This window comes from Diabrotica virgifera, chromosome 2 (genome assembly GCF_917563875.1).
Source record: "Diabrotica virgifera virgifera chromosome 2, PGI_DIABVI_V3a".
NCBI lineage: Eukaryota > Metazoa > Arthropoda > Insecta > Coleoptera > Chrysomelidae > Diabrotica > Diabrotica virgifera.
In genome coordinates, this window is record NC_065444.1 from 226053760 (window position 1) to 226076134 (window position 22375).

Sequence of the window (22375 nt, forward strand, 5' to 3'; positions counted from 1 at the left end):
AAAAATATATGTTCCGGGGCAAAAAAACGTGATCTTTTCTATTTGTTTATAAAAATTGTTTAAACAGTTTCTGCCCAAAAATTCCGCCCGGCACCCTTCAGATTTGTTTAGAGGGGACATGTTTGAATAGGAATCCACAAAGAAACCGAATCAGAAATTTTCCCAGACGGGAGCGGTCTCACCACATGGACTAAAATAGATTTCTCCAATACTTTTGGTTTAGATTTTACCACGAGATACGAGCACAGTATTTATCCAAGTAAAATTTTCAGCGAGACCCCGTCCTTAAACCGCCTACTAAAAAATTAAAAGTTCGCACCTGATATATAAAACGATTTCGAGTCATCTTAGCGAGGCCGCACCTGCATACTCTCTGTACTTAATTAAACTATCGACTCACTAAAAATTCTGCCGTTTGCGGCCTCGCTTAGATATCTATTGCGTTATTTCTCCGATAGAGGCAGCATCTCTCGGGAAAGAATCTTTTCTCTCTGTTGCGCCGGCATTTGGGGACCTCTCTTTCATACAACGGCCGGCCTTAATAAAAAAAAAGTATCAGAACAATTTGTGATAGAAAAATTTACAGGAAAAAATGTGAATGTTTTACAATGGATGGAAACATTTGAAAATGAGTGCACAAGATTGCAAATAGATAAAAATACTGAAAAAATTGAAATTCTAAGACTATTTTTAGAAGGATCATGTGTGGATTGGTACAGGTCAATGCTTATAAAATATTCAATAAATTCTGATTGGGATGAATGGAAAAACAAATTTTGTGATACCTATGCAGACAAAGGGTGGACTCCAGTGAGGTATGCGTTTGAGTTCAAATACATGAATGGTTCTTTATTAGAATATGCTCTTAAAAAGGAAAGACTCTTACTACAAATAAACAAGTCATTGAATAAAAAAATTATGATTGATTTGATAGCTATTGGACTCCCAAATTATATTGCTGATAGAATTGATAGAGACACTTTGAAAGAAACGGAAGATCTCTTCAATGAAAGTAGAGGTCTAGAACACTTGATAAAAATGAAGACTTCAGAAAAAAAGAAATACCATACTTTAAGAAAAAACAAGCCTGCAAAATTTGTGAAAAAGAAGGAAAAGGTTTACGTTATCATCTGGAATCAAGTTGCTGGTACAAAAGCAAAAGTGAAGTCCCGAAAAATCAAGAGGTAAGAACTGTCAACAACCATAAACTAGAATTAGAATTAAACGAAACAAATCCAAAAAACTGTTAATTCCACCACTAATTAGAATCAAGTTACTATTAAATGACACTTTAGAGATCTATGGAGTATATGACTCAGGATCAAATATATCATTGATTAATGCAAACTTATTACAGATAAAGGCACATAATAGAGGTGACCTTCAAATAGTAAACTTGAGGACAATTAATGGTGTGAAAAAAACAAATGGTATAGTAACACTTAAGATAAAAATCTATGACATTGAAAAAAAAATGGATGTATTTATTGTAGATGATGAAAATTTCAATTATGATTTTTTAATTGGGTTAGATTGTATTAAAAGTTTTAGATTAATTCAAAATGAGGATCTAAGGATCACACAATGCAACAGCTCTAAAGAAATTGAAAATGTGTCAACTATTGATAAAGTAAGCATTCCTGACTTTCCAGGTAACATATATTTAAATGCAACTAAAGAAAAGATTAATGATATATTCAAATATGAAATAAATTTTAATGAGAGTATAAATACTGACAATTTTGAAATAGCAATTAATCATTTAGATTTAAATCAGCAATCAGAAATTGAACAATTGATTAATAAATATAAATCAGCATTTGCTAAAGACAAATATGATGTAGGTACTATAAGAGAGTATGAAGCTCATATTGACTTAGTTGTAGATAAATACTGCTCCAAACGTCCATATAGATGTACCATTGAAGATAGAAAAGAGATAGAAAGTCAGATAGCAGAACTTTTGAAGAATAATTTAATTGAAGAGTCATATAGTCCATTTGCGGCTCCAGTGACACTAGCATTCAAAAAAGGAGAGGACAGAAAGACCAGACTCTGCATAGATTTTAGGGAACTAAATAAAATCGTTGTTCCCCAATCGCAACCTTTTCCATTGATCGAGGACTTAATGGTAAAAACTAGCAATTGTAAGTACTTTTCTACTTTAGACATAAATTCAGCATTCTGGTCAATTCCAATGAGAGTACAAGATAAAGAAAAAACAGCATTTGTGACACAAGAAGGCCATTTCCAGTGGACTTGCCTCCCATTTGGTTTGAAAACGGCTCCAGCAATTTTTCAACGTATTTTAAGCAGCATTATAAGAAAATATAAACTTTCAGATTTCACAGTCAATTATATAGATGATATCCTAATTTTTTCAAAAACCTTTGACGAACATATATTACACTTGTCCAAGTTATTTGATGCAATATTAAATGAAGGTTTTAGACTAAAATTTTCGAAATGTACCTTTGCAGAAAAATCAGTAAAATACTTAGGACACATAATAGAAAATAATTCCATAAGACCTGTAAAAGACTACTTGATTGCTGTGAAAAATTTCCCTGTTCCACAAACTAGAAAGAATGTACGTCAATTTTTGGGAAAAATCAATTATTATCATAAGTTTGTCCAAGATATTGCAATCATTTTAGACCCGCTGCACAACTTATTGAGAAAAGATGTTGACTTTATTTGGTCTAAGGAATGTCAAGAATCTTTCGATAGAATAAAGTCATTACTTTGTTCGGAACCAATATTAAGTATTTTCAACCCTGATTTGCCAATTAATATATATACAGATGCCAGCATAAAAGGAGTAGGAGCTGTATTAAAACAAATTGATAAAAACGGATGTAGCAAGCCTGTGGCATATTTTTCCAAAAAATTAATGGAAAGTCAAAAGAAAAAGAAGACAATATATTTAGAATGTCTAGCGATAAAGGAACCTATAAAATATTGGCAACATCTGCTCATTGGAAAAGAGTTTATAGTATATTCAGATCACAAACCTTTAGAAAATTTAAACATAAAAGCTAGAACAGATGAAGAATTGGGAGACTTGACATTTTACTTATCTCAATATAATTTTAAAGTAAAGTATAATCCAGGAAAATATAACCAAGAAGCAGACAGTTTAAGCAGAAATCCAGTTTTAGAATCTCAAGAAAATACAGATGAAGTATTAAAAGTAGTAAACTTGATTAATCTGGAAGATATAAAAATTGACCAACTCTCAAATATTGATCTACAAAATAATAAGACTAAATACAGTTTCAAGAATGATATTTATTATAAAAAGTCAAACAGAAAAGACAAAATTATTTTATCTGAAGATTTAAGTAAAACATTGATAAAAAGTGTACACAATACTTACTGTCATTTAGGAACAAACCAGATGTTAAATAAAATATCACCATTTTATACAGCCAACAATATGACTACTAACATTAAGAAAATATGTGAGAACTGTGATATCTGCATTAAAAATAAATCAAGAAGGAAACCTGACTATGGTTTAATGTCACAATTAGGACCAGCGACATATCCATTTGAAATTGTCTCGATTGACACGATTGGTGGTTTTGGAGGATCTCGTTCAACAAAAAAATATCTTCATCTCCTAGTAGACCATTTCTCAAGATATGCCTATTGTTTGACATCAAAAACACAAAACTCTGATGACTTCATAAAGTTAATTAAAAAGGTAACAGAAGATCACAAAATTAAAACTGTGATGACTGATCAATATCCTGGCATCAACTCAAAAGAATTCAAAAATTTCCTAAAGGTCAATAACATAAAAATGATATTTACTGCCGTTGATGCACCATTTTCAAATGGTATCAATGAAAGGTTAAACCAAACATTGGTTAATAAAATCAGATGCAAAATAAATGAAGGTGACAGGAAAACAGCATGGACAACAATTGCTCAAAAATGTATAGAAAAATATAATGAAACTGAACATACCATCACAAAATTTTCACCAAAATATTTAGTAGAAGGAGAAAGTGTAAGCATCCTACCAAACGAACTAAAACCTAAAGTCACAGATGCAGATCTCGAAATAGATAGAACAGTTGCCTTGAAAAATACAAAAAAATCACATGATTATAATAAAAAGCAGTTTGATCGACATAGGAAGGAAATTGATTTGAACATTGGGGATTTAGTATATGTGGAGAACGGTAACCGTCTAAATAGAAAAAAGTTGGACGAATTAAGGATTGGACCATACAAAATACTAAAGAAGATTTCCAATTCAATTTACGAAGTTGATACTGGGCATAAGAAAACAGAATCAAACCTCTTCCATATAACTAAACTTACTCCAGTATTGAAAGAAAATATTTAGTGAAAGTTCAATTTTTGTTTTGAAACTCTCCAAGGGGGGGAGATGTAAAGAAAAACTATTGTTTATTTTTCTTTAATAGCTTTTCTTTTAATATTTATTTATATTCTCATTTTGTTACGCCACTGTCAAAACATTAAGTTCTTCTTTTTATTTTTATGTTGACTTATGACGTGTGAGGTGTTTTGACAGTGACAATTAATTAATTTCGATGATTGAAATATTTGTTACCTGCTGAGCATTATAAACTAAAATCTAGAATATAAGCTTTAAATGTTGTTTCTTTTTCTTACAGGTAACGTTTTTGTAAATCGTTAATATTGTACATAAAATAATAAAGTTCCTTTTTCTTACAGAGAGAAACACAATTGAGTTTTTTATTCACCAAAAGTTTGATGGTTAAAAACATTATTAAAAACTGTTGCTCTGCTTACGTTAAAATGGTTCGCTACGGCAGATAGTCACCAACCATCTTCTAAATTCGTTACAATCCTTGCTTTTAATTCTTTGCTAGCATGTGGAGCGATTTTTTGAGGTTGAACAGAATAATATATCTGACAAATTTTAAGATTCGGCAGTGACAGTGACAGTATGTAAATAATAAGTATTTATCCGTCAAAATACACTGCTCAATTTTCTACAAAATACGCTTCAAGAGTCGTATCAGTTTTTTTACGAACCAGCTGTACATAAAAGACATAAATAATAACTTATATGCATTAAGTTCACTGAGTTTTATTAACTAGCCGGTTTGATTGGTTGAATTTGTCTGTCGATAATTAAGTTTCATGTCAGTTAACATATTTTAATATTTCAACAATTTTTTTAAAATTTTGGACCCTGTTGGGGGGAATTTTTCCATCCCCCCCTCGTAGACCCGCCACTGGCGGTTTAGAGAAATAAATTAGAAAGATTAGAAAAATAAAATTTGGGGCAGCGTGTAATGCAAGGTCAAATGCTATCCCGACTGGGCTAAAACAGGAGTGCGATAAGGCGATTCCCTGTCAACCACATTATTCAACATAGCAGTAGAAGGACAGTCAAGGCCAGCAAAATTAAAGGAACTATAGCCCATTCCTCAACACAAGTAGTTGCATATGTGCAGATGATACAGTTCTTATGGGAAGAGACAAGGAAAGATTAAAAAAGCAGTAACAATCCTGGCAAAGGAAGCACGCAAAAGAGGTCTAAAAATAACGAAGAAAAAACAAAATCTATGTTCTGCTCTAGAAGAGAAGATAACAGAACGAGAGAAGTCAAGATAGAAAACTACACTTTTGAAGGAGTTCAACAATTTAAATATTTGAGAGTAATAGTGAATGGCTAAAATTAAAGAAGTGAAGAAGTAACGGAGCGAATACTAGGAGGCAATAAAACATATTGGAGATATCATAGGCTAATGGAGGACAAGACTGAAAGTATATAGTTGCAATCAGACCAGTAGTCACGTACGCTAGGGTAGAACGAAATGATAGGAAAAACAATTTTTTTTCACAGAACTTTCTAATAGCACTCAAAAGTTGCCTTTTCATCTCTACAATAAAACTACAAAATATTTTTGTTCTAGGTTTACATCTTGAGGTGCCGCAAGAGCATTGAAAAAAAAAGGTTTTTAACAAAAAAAAAATACAGAAATTTTCAAATATTTTATACATTTAACCTGGTGTCATAGTCAAATTTCATTTCTTAGTCAAATATTGTTTATAATAACAGTTAACATTAATGTCATTGCTATATGTGCAGATTGCTACAAGATTTCTTTAGTTACAATATTCCTCTTGGTACTTGAATAAATTGTTTTTTGTCTCAAACTTGGGCATAATCTTTTGGGAAGCAATGTTTGCCCTAGCAAAGCCATTTCTTGCTTCTAGACCACAGATACTAAGAGATGACTCAGTCACAAGCTTTATAACTCTTTCCTCTGCCTGTGTATAACAGTGAAAACACTGAAAATCCACACACTGCACCTGACCACTAGGGTCTCTTGCTTCACTTATATACCTCACCTTCACTTATATATAGTCCTCGTCAGTTATATGTTTTGTCATGGAAGGCTCAGTAATTTCTTCTTCCGTCCAGTTAATTATATCAATGTAATCATTGGCTTTAAAGTTAAGCTTCGGGACAACAAAGTTCCTTACACCATTTATGAGTTCCGATCTTGCCTTCAAAAGTCGCCATAGACCTAGCTCTCTTATGTGTTTTCTCTTGTCACATAACATGCAGAGAAGCACATTTTCTGGGTGAGAGAAGTAATCATTCCTTTGAATTACTGGATCAGTTATTTGGAGATGCTCTTCACAAAGATAACGTGAAAATTTGATGAGTCCCCCTAGATGTTCTGATCCATTTACACAAGATGGTTTCAGTTTAATATGAGACCAGACTGGGGCATACACCTTCATCACATACATAGTTAAAGTTTTCAGATTATCTGAAGGATTCTCTGTTGCAACATACAACAAAAGAATGCCATTGGCCAACGTAAGCCATCGTGAATGAGCTAATTTCCCAGGGATTTTTAAATAAAGATCAGAAGGACATACACCACTGGAGATTGCTTTGCACATTTCAAGTAAATATTTTTGATCTGTGCTTAGATCATCCGTAATCTCTAGAATAGGGAGGTTGCTTTGTATGGGAATCTGGTTACAGATGTTGTTCTGAAGCTATTTCCTTGTGGCATTTTTTATAATCAACTATTTTTAATGGGAATAAGCCACAATTTTACCAAAAAAATGATTTTATTAACGTTTCGAAGCCCAAATCGGGCTATCAAAATACAAAATACTACAGTAGTATTTTGTATTTTGACAACGAAACCTGATTTGGGCTTCGAAACGTTAATAAAATCATTTTTTTGGTAAAATTGTGGCTTATTCCCATTAAAAATAGTTGATTATGGTTACAGATTGCAAGTTCTTTGCCTAAAGCCCCTCCAAATTCATTAGGGTCTTTAGTTCTCCATCCAATGCACAAAACAAATGACGCAAAGGCAATTCATTGGTATGGAACAAACAAATCAGCCACTGCAGTGGCTAATTTAGGTTTTTTTTCTATTAAAGTAATTACACCATTGTTAACACTGTTGATAGTGGCAGTTCCATCGCATCCGACAGCTGTCATATTGGAAATGTTCAAAGAAATATCACCTTGAAAATGCTCTACTATGCTATCTTTTATAGCCACCTATTCCGGAAGCAGGAGTTATATGCCTTAGGAAGGTTGGTCCAGGTTCCTCTACTATTGAAATGTGATCTTCTATTCTTGTTCTCATGATCATTTTTCAGTGCGTCACAGTTTTTCGATTTCTCTCTAATGCATTAAGTTAGATGAGATGGAAAAAGCGGTAGCTCCGTGATTAAACACAAAAATAATGCAGCATTAAAATGGTTACATACATAAGATGTCTATTCCTAACCTACGTTTGATTCGTTGATATTTAGAATGCGCGTTTTTTCTAGCCAATCAAATACACGTATTACGAACATTTGACGAAAACTTCGTCCATTTTGGCCATTTTTTAGAAGTGTCAAAGAGTCAAGTGACGGTTATTATTCAGGTCAGTATTTTGTGTACCTGTCATTTTGAAATTTCGAATTCGACTTCACTTGTGTTTCACAACGTCTTTGTGCATTATTTTGTGTTTTGGTTTAGAATTTAATTCGTTAAAAGTTAGTCATTGGCGTGAGGAGACTAGAGACATTCGAGATGTACCGAAGAGTGCTAAATATCTCATGAGTAGATAGAATAGCCAACGTGGAGGTAATGAGACTTACGCATAAGGAACGAGAACTAACAAATAAGAAGAAAACTGAGATATATGGGACATGTGATGAGAGATGTATATCTAATACTCCAGGTCATTATGCAAGAAAAAGATCCATAGTAAGGAGACGTAACTCATGGCTGAAGAACCTTAGGAACTGGTTTGGATGTAATAACAATGAATTATTTAGAGCCGCGGTTTCAGAAATAAAGATCCCTCTGATGATTACCGACTTTTGAAGCGGAGACAGCACCTAGAGAAGAAGATAAAAACACAGTTTATGGATAGTTTTGTGTCATTTTTTAATGTTTCCATATTTATAAATTTAATTAACAATATTGTTTACTTTTTAATTTTATTCCCCTTTATAAAAAATACCTAGATGTTAACATATTGTGTAAAAATCAAATTTAATAAATTACTAATTAGTTTAATTCCACAAGCTTTTCACCTATGGCTAAGTACGATTGTGGCATCTGTCAGGTTCGTCAATAATTACATGAAATAAGTCTCGACATACCCCATACAGTACATGACGTCATAATTAATGACGCACTGAAAAATGATCATGAGAACAAGAATACTACAATCTTTTTGTAAAATTTGTTTCCTCGTTTTTCTTGCTTAATTGTTTTTTCTTTTCTTCCATCAAAGAATAACCCCGAGTTTTTTCCAATTTGAGTGAAGCTAATTTCTGTGGATTTTGTACGATTTTTCAACCGTGCTCGACGTACTTTCATTCTGTCAATTACCTTACTTTTATTATCTTCCACAATAATGTCAAAATCTTGTACAGCACTGGTGATTGCTGCTGCTACTCTTTCAGAGACACCAGTCCTGTCACAGATAGAGGCTACTGTTGACAGCTCTACTCGCATTTGCTTAGTTATACTTAAAGAACTTGAGTGCTTTTTGGAATGATAAATAAATTCTTGCTCGGAACTTTGATCATGATCATTAGCATGTAACACATATAATATTCACAGTTCTATTCCCATCAGCTACTGATTATTGTCTGTCATCCAAATGCTGCTGTACTAGTTTTTGCCTCCTTTCCTCCCTCGTTGCCATAACCTTTGAAACTACCTTGTCAACTCTACCAATACACATTTTCCTCACGTCTTGGCTTTCATATGCTACTAAGAATTTTAAATTATATTAAGAAATGAAATAAATGTTTACTGCTAAATATTTCTTTAAATGCTGAATTATAGTTCAAACTTTGTCAGTTTTAGTAAAAATAAATATTGGATTGCTGTAAGTTAAAATTAAAATTATCTTCAAAGGAGTAGTTTTAGAGCGTGTATTTATCAATCAAAATAGGAGTTAAGACATTACAATAGCTATTCTTGACCAAAACAAAATCATCAAAATTCGCAAAATTTAACTACAAATTCTAATTTTCAACCCTTTTGCGGCAGCTCTAAAAATATTTTGTTTTAAAAAATATTTTATTTGTGGCCTAACAATGGCTATATGCAACTTTCTATCACTATTACACATTGTAATTATAAAAACATTTTTTTCGTTCCACCCTAACGTACGCAGCTGAGACAATGTGTCTCACGGAAAAAGATGAAGAAAAATTGAGAATATTCGAAAGGAAAATCCTCAGACGGATTATGGGCCGGATAAGAATGGACAACGGGGAAATGAGAAGAAGAATGAACCATGAACTAAGAGACATAATGAAGGGAGAAGAAGTTAAGATTTATTAAAGCGCATAGACTGAGATAGATGAGACACACAGAGAGAAGAAAAAACGACCCACTGATTAAGAAGATCACCAGATGGAAACCAGAAACTGAAAGACCAAGGGGAAGAACCAGAGAGAGCTAGAAGGACCAGGTCATGAAAGATATCAAAATTCTGAAAGTGAGAAACTGGAGGGAATTCTGCACATATCGAAATTAGTGGAAGAAAATTGTAACAAAAGCAAAGTCATACAACAAACTTTGACAACACACAAGTGGAATGCGGAGTGATTTACCGCAATAAGCGAATCATAGAGCTCTAAGTAAGAGCGGCATACATTCCGTCCGGAATGAAAAGCCTTGATGATGATGGTGATTGTTGTAAATATAAAACTAAATTTATCAGCAGTCTACTTCCACTTCATTTATTTTAAACTTAAAACAGTGTCTTGTACCTCTTTTTATTACCTGGAATACAAAATGTATTTACCTCTTTATCATTTATGTTCTTTAATCCCCAATGCGCCAATCGAAAAATTGCATAACTTTCCCATTTCTTCTCACAAATTGGATTTCCTTCTGGGTCAATATACAATGAAGTTAGACCTTGGGTTTCAGCCAAGGCATTTAATTGCCCCAAGCAAGTGATATTAGTTTCTTTGAACACGAAATGTCCGACATTAGGGAATCTATGTTTAATTTTGCTCAGTACTCCATTAACGCTGTTGAAGTTAACGTAGTTAAATTTTATTGTTGTCACATCTTGAGCCTTACTGACGTTCCAAATTTTGTCTATAAACCTTAACGCGCCTTGTCCGTAAACATTTAAATGTCTGCCACAGATCTCTATAAGGTAATCACCACCTGAAAAATAATTCAATGGTCAGATTAATGATAACACATGGAGCGGACAGCCCGAGACCCAAAAAACAGCGTATACTTTTCCGAAAATTTTTGGTGCGCTGAATACGAATCTGAACGTCAAATTGCCGAATTGGCTCTGGTGTCTGAGATATTCTAACCTTCTTCTTTAAGAGCGTAGACGCAAATATTTTACGGCTATCCCTACTTTTTCTTTTTTTACACGGCAAATTACGTGTGGTAAAATTCTCACTGGTATGGAGATGTAAAAATTATTTGACAATGACATTGACATCATTAACTTAGAGATGGCTTTTGAATGTTCTTGGATAACTGTTACTTGTATAATCGCTTAAATTATTAATTCAGTTAATTAACATGATTATTTTTTCACTAGCTATGTATTCAGTGATTACAATAATTTATACAGGGTGTTTCATTAATAATTGTCCATATAGTAACTGGAGAAAGCTTAGCACAAAATGCGAAGATTTAACCTAAAACACTTAAATAAAATGTGGTTCCTTACTGAGTTACAGGGTGTTTTTTCTAAAAATTTAAAAACTATTTTTGCTCAGCATTTTAAAACTATTCGACGTATACTTTTTATACTTGGTAGGAAGTATAGGTATTGTACAAACTACTAAATTATGTTAAACAAACGTTTCTATCTATTACCAGAGGCGTACGACGGGGGAAAGTGAATGGCTGACCCGTTCCAATTCTACGCCACTGGCGGAATTGCTATTTTAGTTCAATTTTTGGATTCTCCAATACTTTCTATGAAAATAATATACTCTTCATTCGTAACGATTAAGTCATTAGTTTTCGAGATCTTTGAAGTTAAAAATGAAACGATACGGTTATTTTGATTAATGTAGTGTCGCTTCATTTTTAATTTCAAATCTCTCGAAAACTAATCATTTTATCATTACGAATGAAGAGTATTTTATTTACATAAATAGTATTGAAAAATCAAAAGATTACACTAAAATAGCAATTTCGTCAGTGGCGTAGAATTTGGGAAGGGTCAACCAGACACTATCCCCTGGCGTACGCCTCTGGTAGTAGCTAGAAACGTTTATTTATCTTAATTTAGTAGGGTGTACAGTACTTACACTTTCTACCACGTATGATAAGGACACGCCAAATAGTTATAAAGTACTGGGTACAAATAATTTTTAAATTTTAATCATATGAATCATATCATAAATTAATCAAAATAACTGTGCCGTTTCATATTAAACTTCAAATATCTCGAAAACTAATGATCGTTACCAATGATAAGTATATTATTTACGTAGAAAGTATTGGAGAATCTAAAAATGGCACTAAAATAGTAATTCCTCCAGTGGCGTAGAATTTGAGAAGGGCCAACCATTTACTATCCCCTATCGTACGCCTCTGGTAAAAGCCAGAGACGTTGGTTTATCATAATTTAGTAGGGAGTATAGTAGTTGCACTTTCCGCCAAGTATGAAAAGAATACGTCGAATAGTTTTAACATGCTAAGCAAAAATAGTTTTTAAATTTTTAGATAAAACGCCCTGTAACTCAGTAAGAAACCACATTTCATTTAAGTGTTTTAGGTTAAATCTTCGTATTTTGTGCTAAGCTTTCTCCAGTTACTATATGGACAATTATTAATGAAACACCCTGTATACTATACAATAAAAACCAATATCTAATCGAGAAAAGAGGAAAAGTGATAAAGTGATTTTTTAAATAATATATTGCTACTATGGAACGCTTAGATAAATTTTGAACAACTTTAACAACAAAATACTTGTATCACAGAATATATCCTGGTGTATTCTCTGCTTGGATCTTCTATAAATAATAAACAATAAATAACGCTTTATTAATTTCACGTCTTAGATCAATTATTTATCAAATACACTATCAATATTATTTAATAAACAACTCTCAAATATTCCTGAAGCCGTGTCAAATATTTAGTAGCCTTGTTTGTCACTGTCTTGTCAGCACATTCTGTTCGGCCGAGTGCGTTGTATGACAGAGATAGCGAATGTTCGATTTGGAAAATATCACCACGGACATAGTGTTAATTTTTTTCGAATCCTGAAAAAACTATTAAATATTTTTGAAAAAAATTAAACGCAGAATGAAAGACTAAATTATCATTGAGGGCCGAAAGTCCCTTAGAATAAATAAAAAGTTTCCTTTGAATAAGATATTTAAAATTAAAAATTACACTAAATTTTCTCTTTTTTTTTCACCCCTGTAACTTATTAAAATAAACATTATAGAAGTTTTCAGGGACTTTCGGCCTTCGGTAATAACGTAAGCTTTCATTGTGCGTTTAAATTTTTCAAAAATACTTATTAGTTTTCTCATGATTCGAAAATAATAAATGAATATAAATAGCATTGGAGCCGAAAGTTTGCGCCTATCCCCTTAAGTGCCCTCGCGCAATCAGAGGTTGGATATCATGATCACTATCTTTACTCTATCGTTGCACTGAATAGTTCTATGGAACTGCATTTAAACCAGTCCCTTAAATTTTTCAACCAAGACAGTCTCCTTCTTCCTCTTATCTTTCCCTGTATTATCAGTCTTAGCATTTCATGTCACTGCTCCCTCATTACGTGTCCCAGATATTGTTTTTTCTTATTTTACTGTGTTTATTATTTAGTATTCTTTTCCCTATTCTCGCAATATTTCCTTGTTCGTTTTCTTGTGTGTGCATTCTAGGCTAAGCATCATTCTGTAACACTACATTTCATGTGTACATGTAGCTACAGCTACATTCAAATGAATGTAGCTTATTTATGTGTTCTTGCTTCAATGTCTAGCTTTTAAGTCTACATTGCAGTATCGAAAACACGTAGCACCTCAGAGCTGTTACTCTCAGTTCTAATCCAAGGTCCTTATAGCAGATAATGGTTTTCATGTTTACAAACGCATTTCTTGCTATTTCTATCCCTGCCCTTATTTCTGTTGTTAATCATTATTTTCTGAAATCCAGATTTCCAGGTATTTGTATTTTATCAACCCTTTCTATCAATACATTTCCCAAATGTATGTTTGATTGTATATTTGTATATTGTATATTTTTCACAGAAACTGTTTTGTTTTGTTTAGTAGTAGTTGAAGTTGTTCTCTTAAATTTCTTTCCGACATCGCCTTGGAGATGACCTTTATCCGTGTGGTTGCTGGTCTTCTGCGTTTACGTTTTTCTGTAGGGGTCCATTCTAACAATTTTTGTCTAATTTCGTCGTTTCTTATGTGTTCTAGTCTAGATCTACTTGCCCCCTTCTAGTAATTTAGTTTTGTACTTTTTGATTAATTGCCAGACCTCCATAAGTTGATATTGTCTTAATATTGTGTTGTAAACTCGTTTTTTATTTTCTGTTCTTATATTTTTTTGCCACACTACCGAATTGAGGGCTAGTATCACGTGCCTTCCCTTTACTATCCTTTCTTTAATATTTTTTTCGTTTCGTCCTGTACTCAAACACAATTACTGAATGTGATTTTATTTTGATATGATACAATAAGCACTTAATCTTAGGGATTCCAAGATTAGGTGGGTTTGCCTGCTTGTGGACTGAAAAATATGGTTTCTATGGGTTGGTTTTTTTAGGATGTGTAGCTTTGAGGTTGTTAAAATAAAGTTTTATGAGTTTGAGATTTCTAAATTAAGATTTTTTGTTATAGTATCATATAGCTTGTAGATTTTTTAAAAATTGGAATTTTTAAAATGCGATTTCTCAGCGAAAAACGAAGGATTGAGACTTGAACTTTAAGAGGGTTATATTAGTTTCTGGGAAAGTAATTATATTAAGACGCTACATAACCTCAAAAACGACCAAAACCGATATTTTATACACGTTTCGGTTAGGATATCTTAGAAACCAGAGCTCAAACCTCAAAAACCTTATGACAAGTACATTTCGATCTCTGTGACCGAATATTGATCAAATTTTGTCCGCCTGTGTAATACAGAAATAAAGCACGTTTCAACTTACCTTGTTCTCTATCTTTTGGCAAAGCGGGAGAGCTCTGTTTCTTAGTCTTGGCAGTAACTGCTCTAGAAAGACATTTAGTAGGTATTGTTTTACTGTGCACAGCACTTCTAATATTTCTTGTAAAAGTCTTGCTCAGATTCTCTCCACTAGAATTACTCGGGTTCGAAATATTTGAGAGAGTTGTTACTCCAGATAGAACGCTTGAAGTATCGGCGGATCCACAATTTTTTATTCTACATTCTTCAACGTCAGTAGATTTTACTAAAGAATCACTAAAAACAGATGATAAAAAGATTTTGTTGAGATGCAGCGGCAGAATATAAAATTATATAGGATAACCAGACATTGTTCTAACTCTGGTTTTATTTGTAGCATTTAGTGTCTTGTAACCGTTGACCTGATGATGATCTGCAACCTATAGAGAGCGAAACCGGTCGTCGGAAGTACACAATTAAATGATTGAGAGTACGTCTGTCTTTTTCTTCATTTCTTCACTTATATAGGATGGTTCTTAAGTACTTGTACCGGGTGTCCCAATAAGAATGGCTCTCGGCCATATCTCAGGAACCGTTTATAGTACAACTTTGGGAAAAAAAAATTGTATAACAAAAGTTGCCTCGAGAAAAGCCTGGAAATTATTTTCATAATTGTAAGTCCACCGCTAGAGGGCGTAATTGAATATCAAAAATTAAAAAATCGAAATTTTACAAAATTTGCCTAATGAAAGGGCACTGGAAATACGATCATCGTATTCTTCATAAAATTCTGCTCATATTTTATTTCACAAATTAAAGTCTACCTGTGCAAATAAGAGGTGGGGGTGAGCGGGAACCTTGTTATGAAAAAATCGCTGTAAGTCCGGTTCTGCGATTCGATTTTTGCAAACTTGGTCTTGTTGAAAACAGCTCTTTTTCGTTAATGTAATAGTTATAATTTGGAAACAGTCTATTACGTAATATGCCAGCTAGGAGGCGCTGTTTATTTTTTTTAGAAATCTAGTTTTCTTTGGAAAATATTAAATACAAGTATGTATTTTTTTCGTGTATTACAAAATTAGACCAAATTAGCAACAGAATACCGAAAACCGCATGTCGATACCTTTTTTCTATCTCGAGATATCTTAAGAAACGTGTAAATTTTAAACAACTGTTGCTGTCGTAAAGTAGAAATATATAGAAGCAAGTGGTGTGCTATGGAAAAAACAAAGAAACATTTTCCAGATGTCACCGTATATAATAAATCAACACAAAATAAGACAAATAACACTATAAAATATAACAAAAAAAAAGTGTGTGTACTTTATACAAAACAAAATTTATACATCTATTATTATGATTTTAACGAAATATATTTTAAACAGTTTAATTGTATTTTTTTTAATATTAAACTAATTTTAACACTTAAAATAATACCAAAAATTAAAAATAACGTTAATACGTAGAATCGTAGAAAATGTGTAACTTCTAACGTGTACACACAAATTCTATTTTTCTATATTAATAAGTACAAAAATATATATAAAAACTATTTAAAAAGTCAGTACAACTATAAACCCACTTTTGTCTCTGTTAACAATAAAGACAACTACTTAGTGACGACCTAAATGTTCAAATTGCTGCCCATCATTTTCGATGCAAGCATTTACTCTTTCAAGAGTAGATTGAATAACTGTCTCAATTTCTGCTCTCGAAATACTTTGAATGGCGTTACGTATTCTCTCGATCATGTTTTCTCGAGTAGTGGGCCTAGTTGCAAAAACAATGTCTTTAATCCGTCCCCATAAATAAAAGTCTTTAACAGTTAAATCTGGTGATCTGGCTGGCCAAAAAATAGGCTTCCACGTCCTATCCATCTATCAGCGAATGCCTCATCTAAAAAATCTCTAACCGCTCTGGAGAAATGCGCCGGACAACCATCGTGCTGAAACAACATGGACCTACGAACTTCTAGCGGTACATCTTCCAGAAGAAGAGGCAATTCATTCCTTAAGAAATTTAGATAGCCTTTACCAGTAACAGCATAATCGAAAATAAAGGGTCCAATTATCTGACCATCTAATATACCACACCATACATTTATCGACCACCGACCTCGATATTGTACCTCTTCCATCCAACGTGGATTATTCTGTGACCAGTAATGCGCATTATGACGGTTTATCGTACCATCACTTCTAAATGAAGCTTCATCTGACCACAAAATACGCGACAGCAACTGAGGATCCTCAGATACCATACCTAGCAACCAGTTGCAATAATCCAACCTTCTATCGTGATCATTCTCATTCAAACTTTGATGCAGTATTATAAGATATGGATGAAATCTAAAAAATATAACATAGTATAATAAATAGGTACGACTATCTATACCTTTAATGATTTTACCTGGCTTCTCTCAAAATACGTTGAACGGTGGTTCTGCATATTCCTAAGTCTCTAGCTATTGCTCTAATATTTCAATGGGGATTAAATTGCACATATGCTAAAACATTTATGGCATTTTCCTCCGAGCGACCTCTGCCGCCGACCAATAAACAGGAGGATTTACATTTCCCGTCGTTCTTAAACGGTGAATGAGCCGATGAAAAACTCTACTACTGGGGTGACGGATATTTCATTGCATATATTCTAGCCGCAACAGTTTGTTTCTTCGTTTGTAAGAATCATCTTGAATTTCACTCCGTATAAATTTTATATAAAATTTAATAGAAACAAACCGTATCAATGAACAAATTTTCATGTTTTACTGATTTGACACATGATGACTTTTTGAAGTTAATCCTTCTAATCGTTCTATTTTTTCCATACCACACTACCTGTTTCCACTTTGACTTCCTTAACTGAGTTTACCGGTGACAATAACAGTTATGTATTTATCTTAGTTGGGAATAGGATAATTAGTATTAAAATATAATGAAATAAAAATTAATTTGTGTAGAAAATCTGACGTTTTTACATTTTCTACGATTTATCGAGAGAAAAGCAAATGCGCGGAGGCGACAATTCATAAAAATTTACATATTAACGCTATTTTTTAGTATTGCTATTATTTTAAGTATTAAAATTAGTGTAATATTTAAATAAAAATAAAATTAAACTGTTTAAAATATATTTATTTCGTTAAAATCATAATAATAGAAGTATAACTTCTTACGCGCGTACAAAGTATACACACTCTTTTTTGTTATATTTTATAGTGTTATTTGTCTTATTGTTGTTTTGATTCATTATATACGGTGACATCTGGATAATGTTCCTTTGTTTTTTCCATAGCACACTACTTGCTTCTATATATTTCCACTTATATGACAGCAACAATTATGTTTCAAATTTACACGTTTCTTAAGATATCTCGAGATAGAAAAAAGGTATGGACATGCGGTTTTCGGTATTCTGTTGCTAATTTAGTCTAATTTTGTAATACATGAAAAAAATACATACTTGTATTTATTATTTTCCAAAGAAAACTAGATTTCTAACAAAAATAAAGAGCGCCTCCTAGCCGGCATATTACGTAATAGGCTGTTTCCAAATTATAACTATTACATTGACGAAAAAGAGCTGTTTTCAACAAGACCAAGTTTGCAAAAATCGATTAAGCAGAACCGGACTTATCAGATTTCCAGTGCCCTTTCATTAGGCAAATTTTGTAAAATTTCGATTTTTTAATTTTTGATATTCAATTACGCCCTCTAGCGGTGGACTTACAATTATGAAAGTAATTTCCAGGCTTTTCTCGATGCAACTTTTGTTATAAAATTTTTTTCCCAAAGCTGTACTATAAACGGTTCCTGAAATATGGCCGAGAGCCATTCTTATTGGGACATCCGGTACAAAGAGAAAAGTAACGCTTTAAAATATTACGATGTAAGCCAATACAATGTTGATTAAGAAAAATACAGGGCGCTAACATTTAAAACGTCATTTTTCGCTATAACTTCCATTTTTGTGAGCATTTATGTATAAAATCTTTTAACTGGGGACTTTTGAGTATGAGGAATTATAATTTCATGCCTACTTTGATGTAGCTAATAGGATGCCACATATGTGGTATTTTGCGTTTACATTTTTTGCTTTTGCACCGACGGCTGACTTGGAAGAAGTATATATTCACCCAAAGAAAACATCTAGGCCTTAAATTTAGCAAATTATATTGGTTGGTTGGATGCAAATCTAAATTATAATCGGACAACAAAATACTGTTGTATAAGGCCATTCTCACACCTGTGTGGACCTATGGTATACAACTTTGGGGAACCGCCAGTAACTCTAACATTGATATCCTTCCAAGATTTCAAACAAAAGTGCTGTGCACCATCGTTGATGCACCATTATACATCTCCAATACACCAATGGAATACACCAAGGAAGTCATTTACTAGTTCAGTGTTCGTTACAGTGAAATAGTGTCAGTGCACCCTAACATGTTGGTCAACCGTCTAAATGTTCCCGGTGACAACGAAGTGCGTAGACTTGGACGCATGCCGCCAGACGACCTGTCTAGAGGACTCGGATAAGTTTTAGCTTCTAAGGAAATATAAACATTAATAAGTAACATTGTCAAAAAGACACCAAATTTAAATTTAGCTAGTTTTTTAAAGGAGATCGCTCACTGGAGTGATACTCTACATGCCAGTCTCGCATTTGTCAAAGCAAACGCTTATTGCCCTTCCGACAGATTGCATAATCTGTCGGAATTGCAGAAAACTTTTTGCTCTTTAAGTTAGCGCTATTTTGTGTCAAAAAATATTAAAGATACATTATTTCAATAAAAAGATACACCTATTTATAAAGCTCAACAGGCCTTGAAGGCTTGGGGCTGAAAAGTTTAATTTTTTATTACAACTACTATATATGAAGTCAAATAATATGTTCCTTAAGGGCGTAGGCGCAAAATTTCGCGAAACTGTGTTTTAAATGCATTCATTTTTTCGAATCCTGAGAAAACTAATCAGTATTTTTGAAAAATTTAAACGCAGAATGAAAGATTGCATTATTACCGAGGGTTGAAAGACCCTGAAAACTTCTATAATGTTTATGTTAATAAATTACAATGGTGAAAAAAAGAGAAAATCTAGTGTGGTTTTTAATTTCAAATATCTCATTCAAAATAAACTTTTTGTTTATTCTAACAGAGTTTTGGCCCTCGGTAATAATGTAATCTTTCATACTGCGTTTAAATTTTTCAAAAATATTTATCAGTTTTTTCATGATTCGAAAAAAATGAACGCATTAAAAAAAGCATCGGCTCGAACTTTTGTGCTTACGCTCGTAAGAAAGTCATTTTTACAGTGAATATTATACCATACTTTTTTATAATCCTAAACATTTACTACAGTACGCCAAACATAGCTGAAAGTGTGAAATTCCCATTGCCTGCGCCAATAATGAAGTGAGAACGTTAGATATTATTCAGCCCTATTCTGTAACTTTTAACAAATCGAATAGAAATGACCAAGTCGAATCGTAATTACCCAAAATCGGAATGTTTGATATCTATCGCGTCATTTTCGTGTTTGCATTGGCATTCTGTAACTCACATCGAAATAAAGGTAAATCGAAATCGGCAATTTCTATTTCACGTGGTCAGGAGGGGGTGGCAACCTCGCATTGTCAAGCGAAATTAGTGTTCTGTAGCCTGCTTGTTACTGGTTCTAAATTTGAAATACGACACCGTTGCCATATCTTCAATTTTTCATTCTATCACATTACATACAGTTGCATTTGCAATCTACACAAAAAGCTCAAAAGATGATAAACGGTTTTAAATCAAAGTTAATTAAAATTGTTATAAAAAAGAAGATCAACTGATAAATAAAAAAGATAAATGAAGATAACATGTATGATGTAAAATATTACTAATAATATACAATCTTAAGATTTGATTCCAGCTAAAATAACTGATAAACAACTTTTCTCAAAAATGGCGTCTTTTCTACAATTATTTTCTTTTTATAAGCGTTGATTGATAAAAATACAAGTAAACTGGTATAATATAACTTTAAACGGTCTTGTACAATTACTATGCCATTGATTGAAATTGTACAAGAAATATACAAAAAAAGTATGGCAACACTGTGAACTGTGACTGGCAAACACTCAGATTCAGCATTCAGATGTCAGGCCAAAGAAAATGGGGTTAGGTTCAATGCATACTCGTATATGACTAAATTAAATATACAATTTCCTAAGTAAATAACACCACAGACTAAAAAATTAAGCAGATACAAAAGGTAAAAATACTGTAAATAATTGTAAATACGTAATAATAAACTATTTTTAGTAGATATAAAATATAAACGTCAAAACAAAATACAATGCGCTTGCGTCAAGCACAATTCCGATTATCGAAATCTAATTTCGACAGAGTAAATGTTGTCGAAGCCATTTCTATTCACTATTCCGATTGTAGAGATTCCGAGGGAGTTAGGGAATACCGATTTTGACTATTTCTATTCGACTTGGCCACTTCTATTCGATTTTCCTTACTTCTATCATCGAAATAAGTTACAGAATAGGCATGCAACTGAACGGTCAGTGCGAGGCCCGTCGTATTTTTTCTTTCACACTTTCAGCTATTTTTGGCGGGCTTTACTTACTCTCGCGGAATTTTCTTCATTAGTTCTTCTGCCATAATATCAACATCACATTCTGATTCATTATCTGAATCAGATTCTTTAGAAATACATGAACATGTTGTTTCAGCAGCATCAACTTCACTACTACTAGCCACTGAACTGACAGAGCTGTCTATATTGGGGCCAACACTGGTAAGGCTACCTGGTTTTCCTTGATCTGAAGATTTTTCTTCCATTTTGTTTATGATAGGTACTAATATAGGAGGTAATTTAAAATATTCGTTTGATGATGAAGTATTCTGAGAATTTTCAGTTTCTTGAGAAGAGGTTCTTAATAGATTAAATTTTTTATCAGGTAAAACAGGAACTTTCGTACAGGATTTTGATTTAACAGGTCTAATGGGAGTAGTTGTAGATTTACGTAAAGGGGTCATAATAAAATCTAAATCTGGCTTGAGGTTTTTCAAACTTTTTTCAACAACATTGCCATTGTTTGTTAAACATTTTGTTTGCGATCTTAAGAATTCCCAATTTGTTCTAGCATTAGAGATCACTTCTTCTCGTCGACATGTCAACGAGACGTCGTTAGTGAGATCCATAAATGTGGAATTGGAGGCCTCTTTATTTCTTCTCCACGCCATGGCAGCTTTTCGCACTTGTTCAGTTATTTGCATTGAATTGAGTTTATTTAGTAGAGGTAAATAAGATACCAAAAAAGATATACAGTCTCCTCCCAATAATACTGGATTATTGTCTATTGATATTTCTTTAATATTTGAAGATTTGGCTAAACTGCTTATGTCTTCTACACTGTAAAATAAAAGTATAAAAGATTATTAACAAAAGTTACAATATGTTACAATCAGAAAGATATTGATGGGAGAATTCTTATTAGTCCAGAAAGCCACTGCGCATCCGCTAGGAAAAATATTCCGATTCGGATTTTTTGCACAGTCTTACTCAAAAAGGACCCCCTTTAACAAATTTGCAAGTTGCCAGGACCAAAAATGGGTCAAAAACGTTTTTTTTTTTGTTTTTTTCCTAAACTTATTTTTTTTGCAAGTTTTTTTTAGGTTTTTTGGATCATTCCAAACAGAAAGGGTCTTTAGTGACTTTTCTATAAAGT

At 32.9% G+C, this 22375-nt stretch overlaps 1 protein-coding gene across 3 annotated transcripts in view; it reads right to left on the bottom strand.

The window, feature by feature from the left end:
• The window catches only part of LOC126880446 (leucine-rich repeat-containing protein 49), a 53107-nt gene that overhangs the window by 19151 nt on the left and 11581 nt on the right, over window positions 1-22375 (bottom strand). For all 3 annotated transcript variants that reach the window (XM_050644307.1, XM_050644306.1, XM_050644305.1), the window contains 3 exons: window positions 21271-22059; window positions 14673-14944; window positions 10311-10684 (listed from right to left, as the gene is read on the bottom strand). In XM_050644307.1, the coding sequence (XP_050500264.1) occupies window positions 10311-10684; window positions 14673-14944; window positions 21271-22059 (1435 nt within the window). The remainder of the gene's footprint in view (window positions 1-10310; window positions 10685-14672; window positions 14945-21270; window positions 22060-22375) is intronic.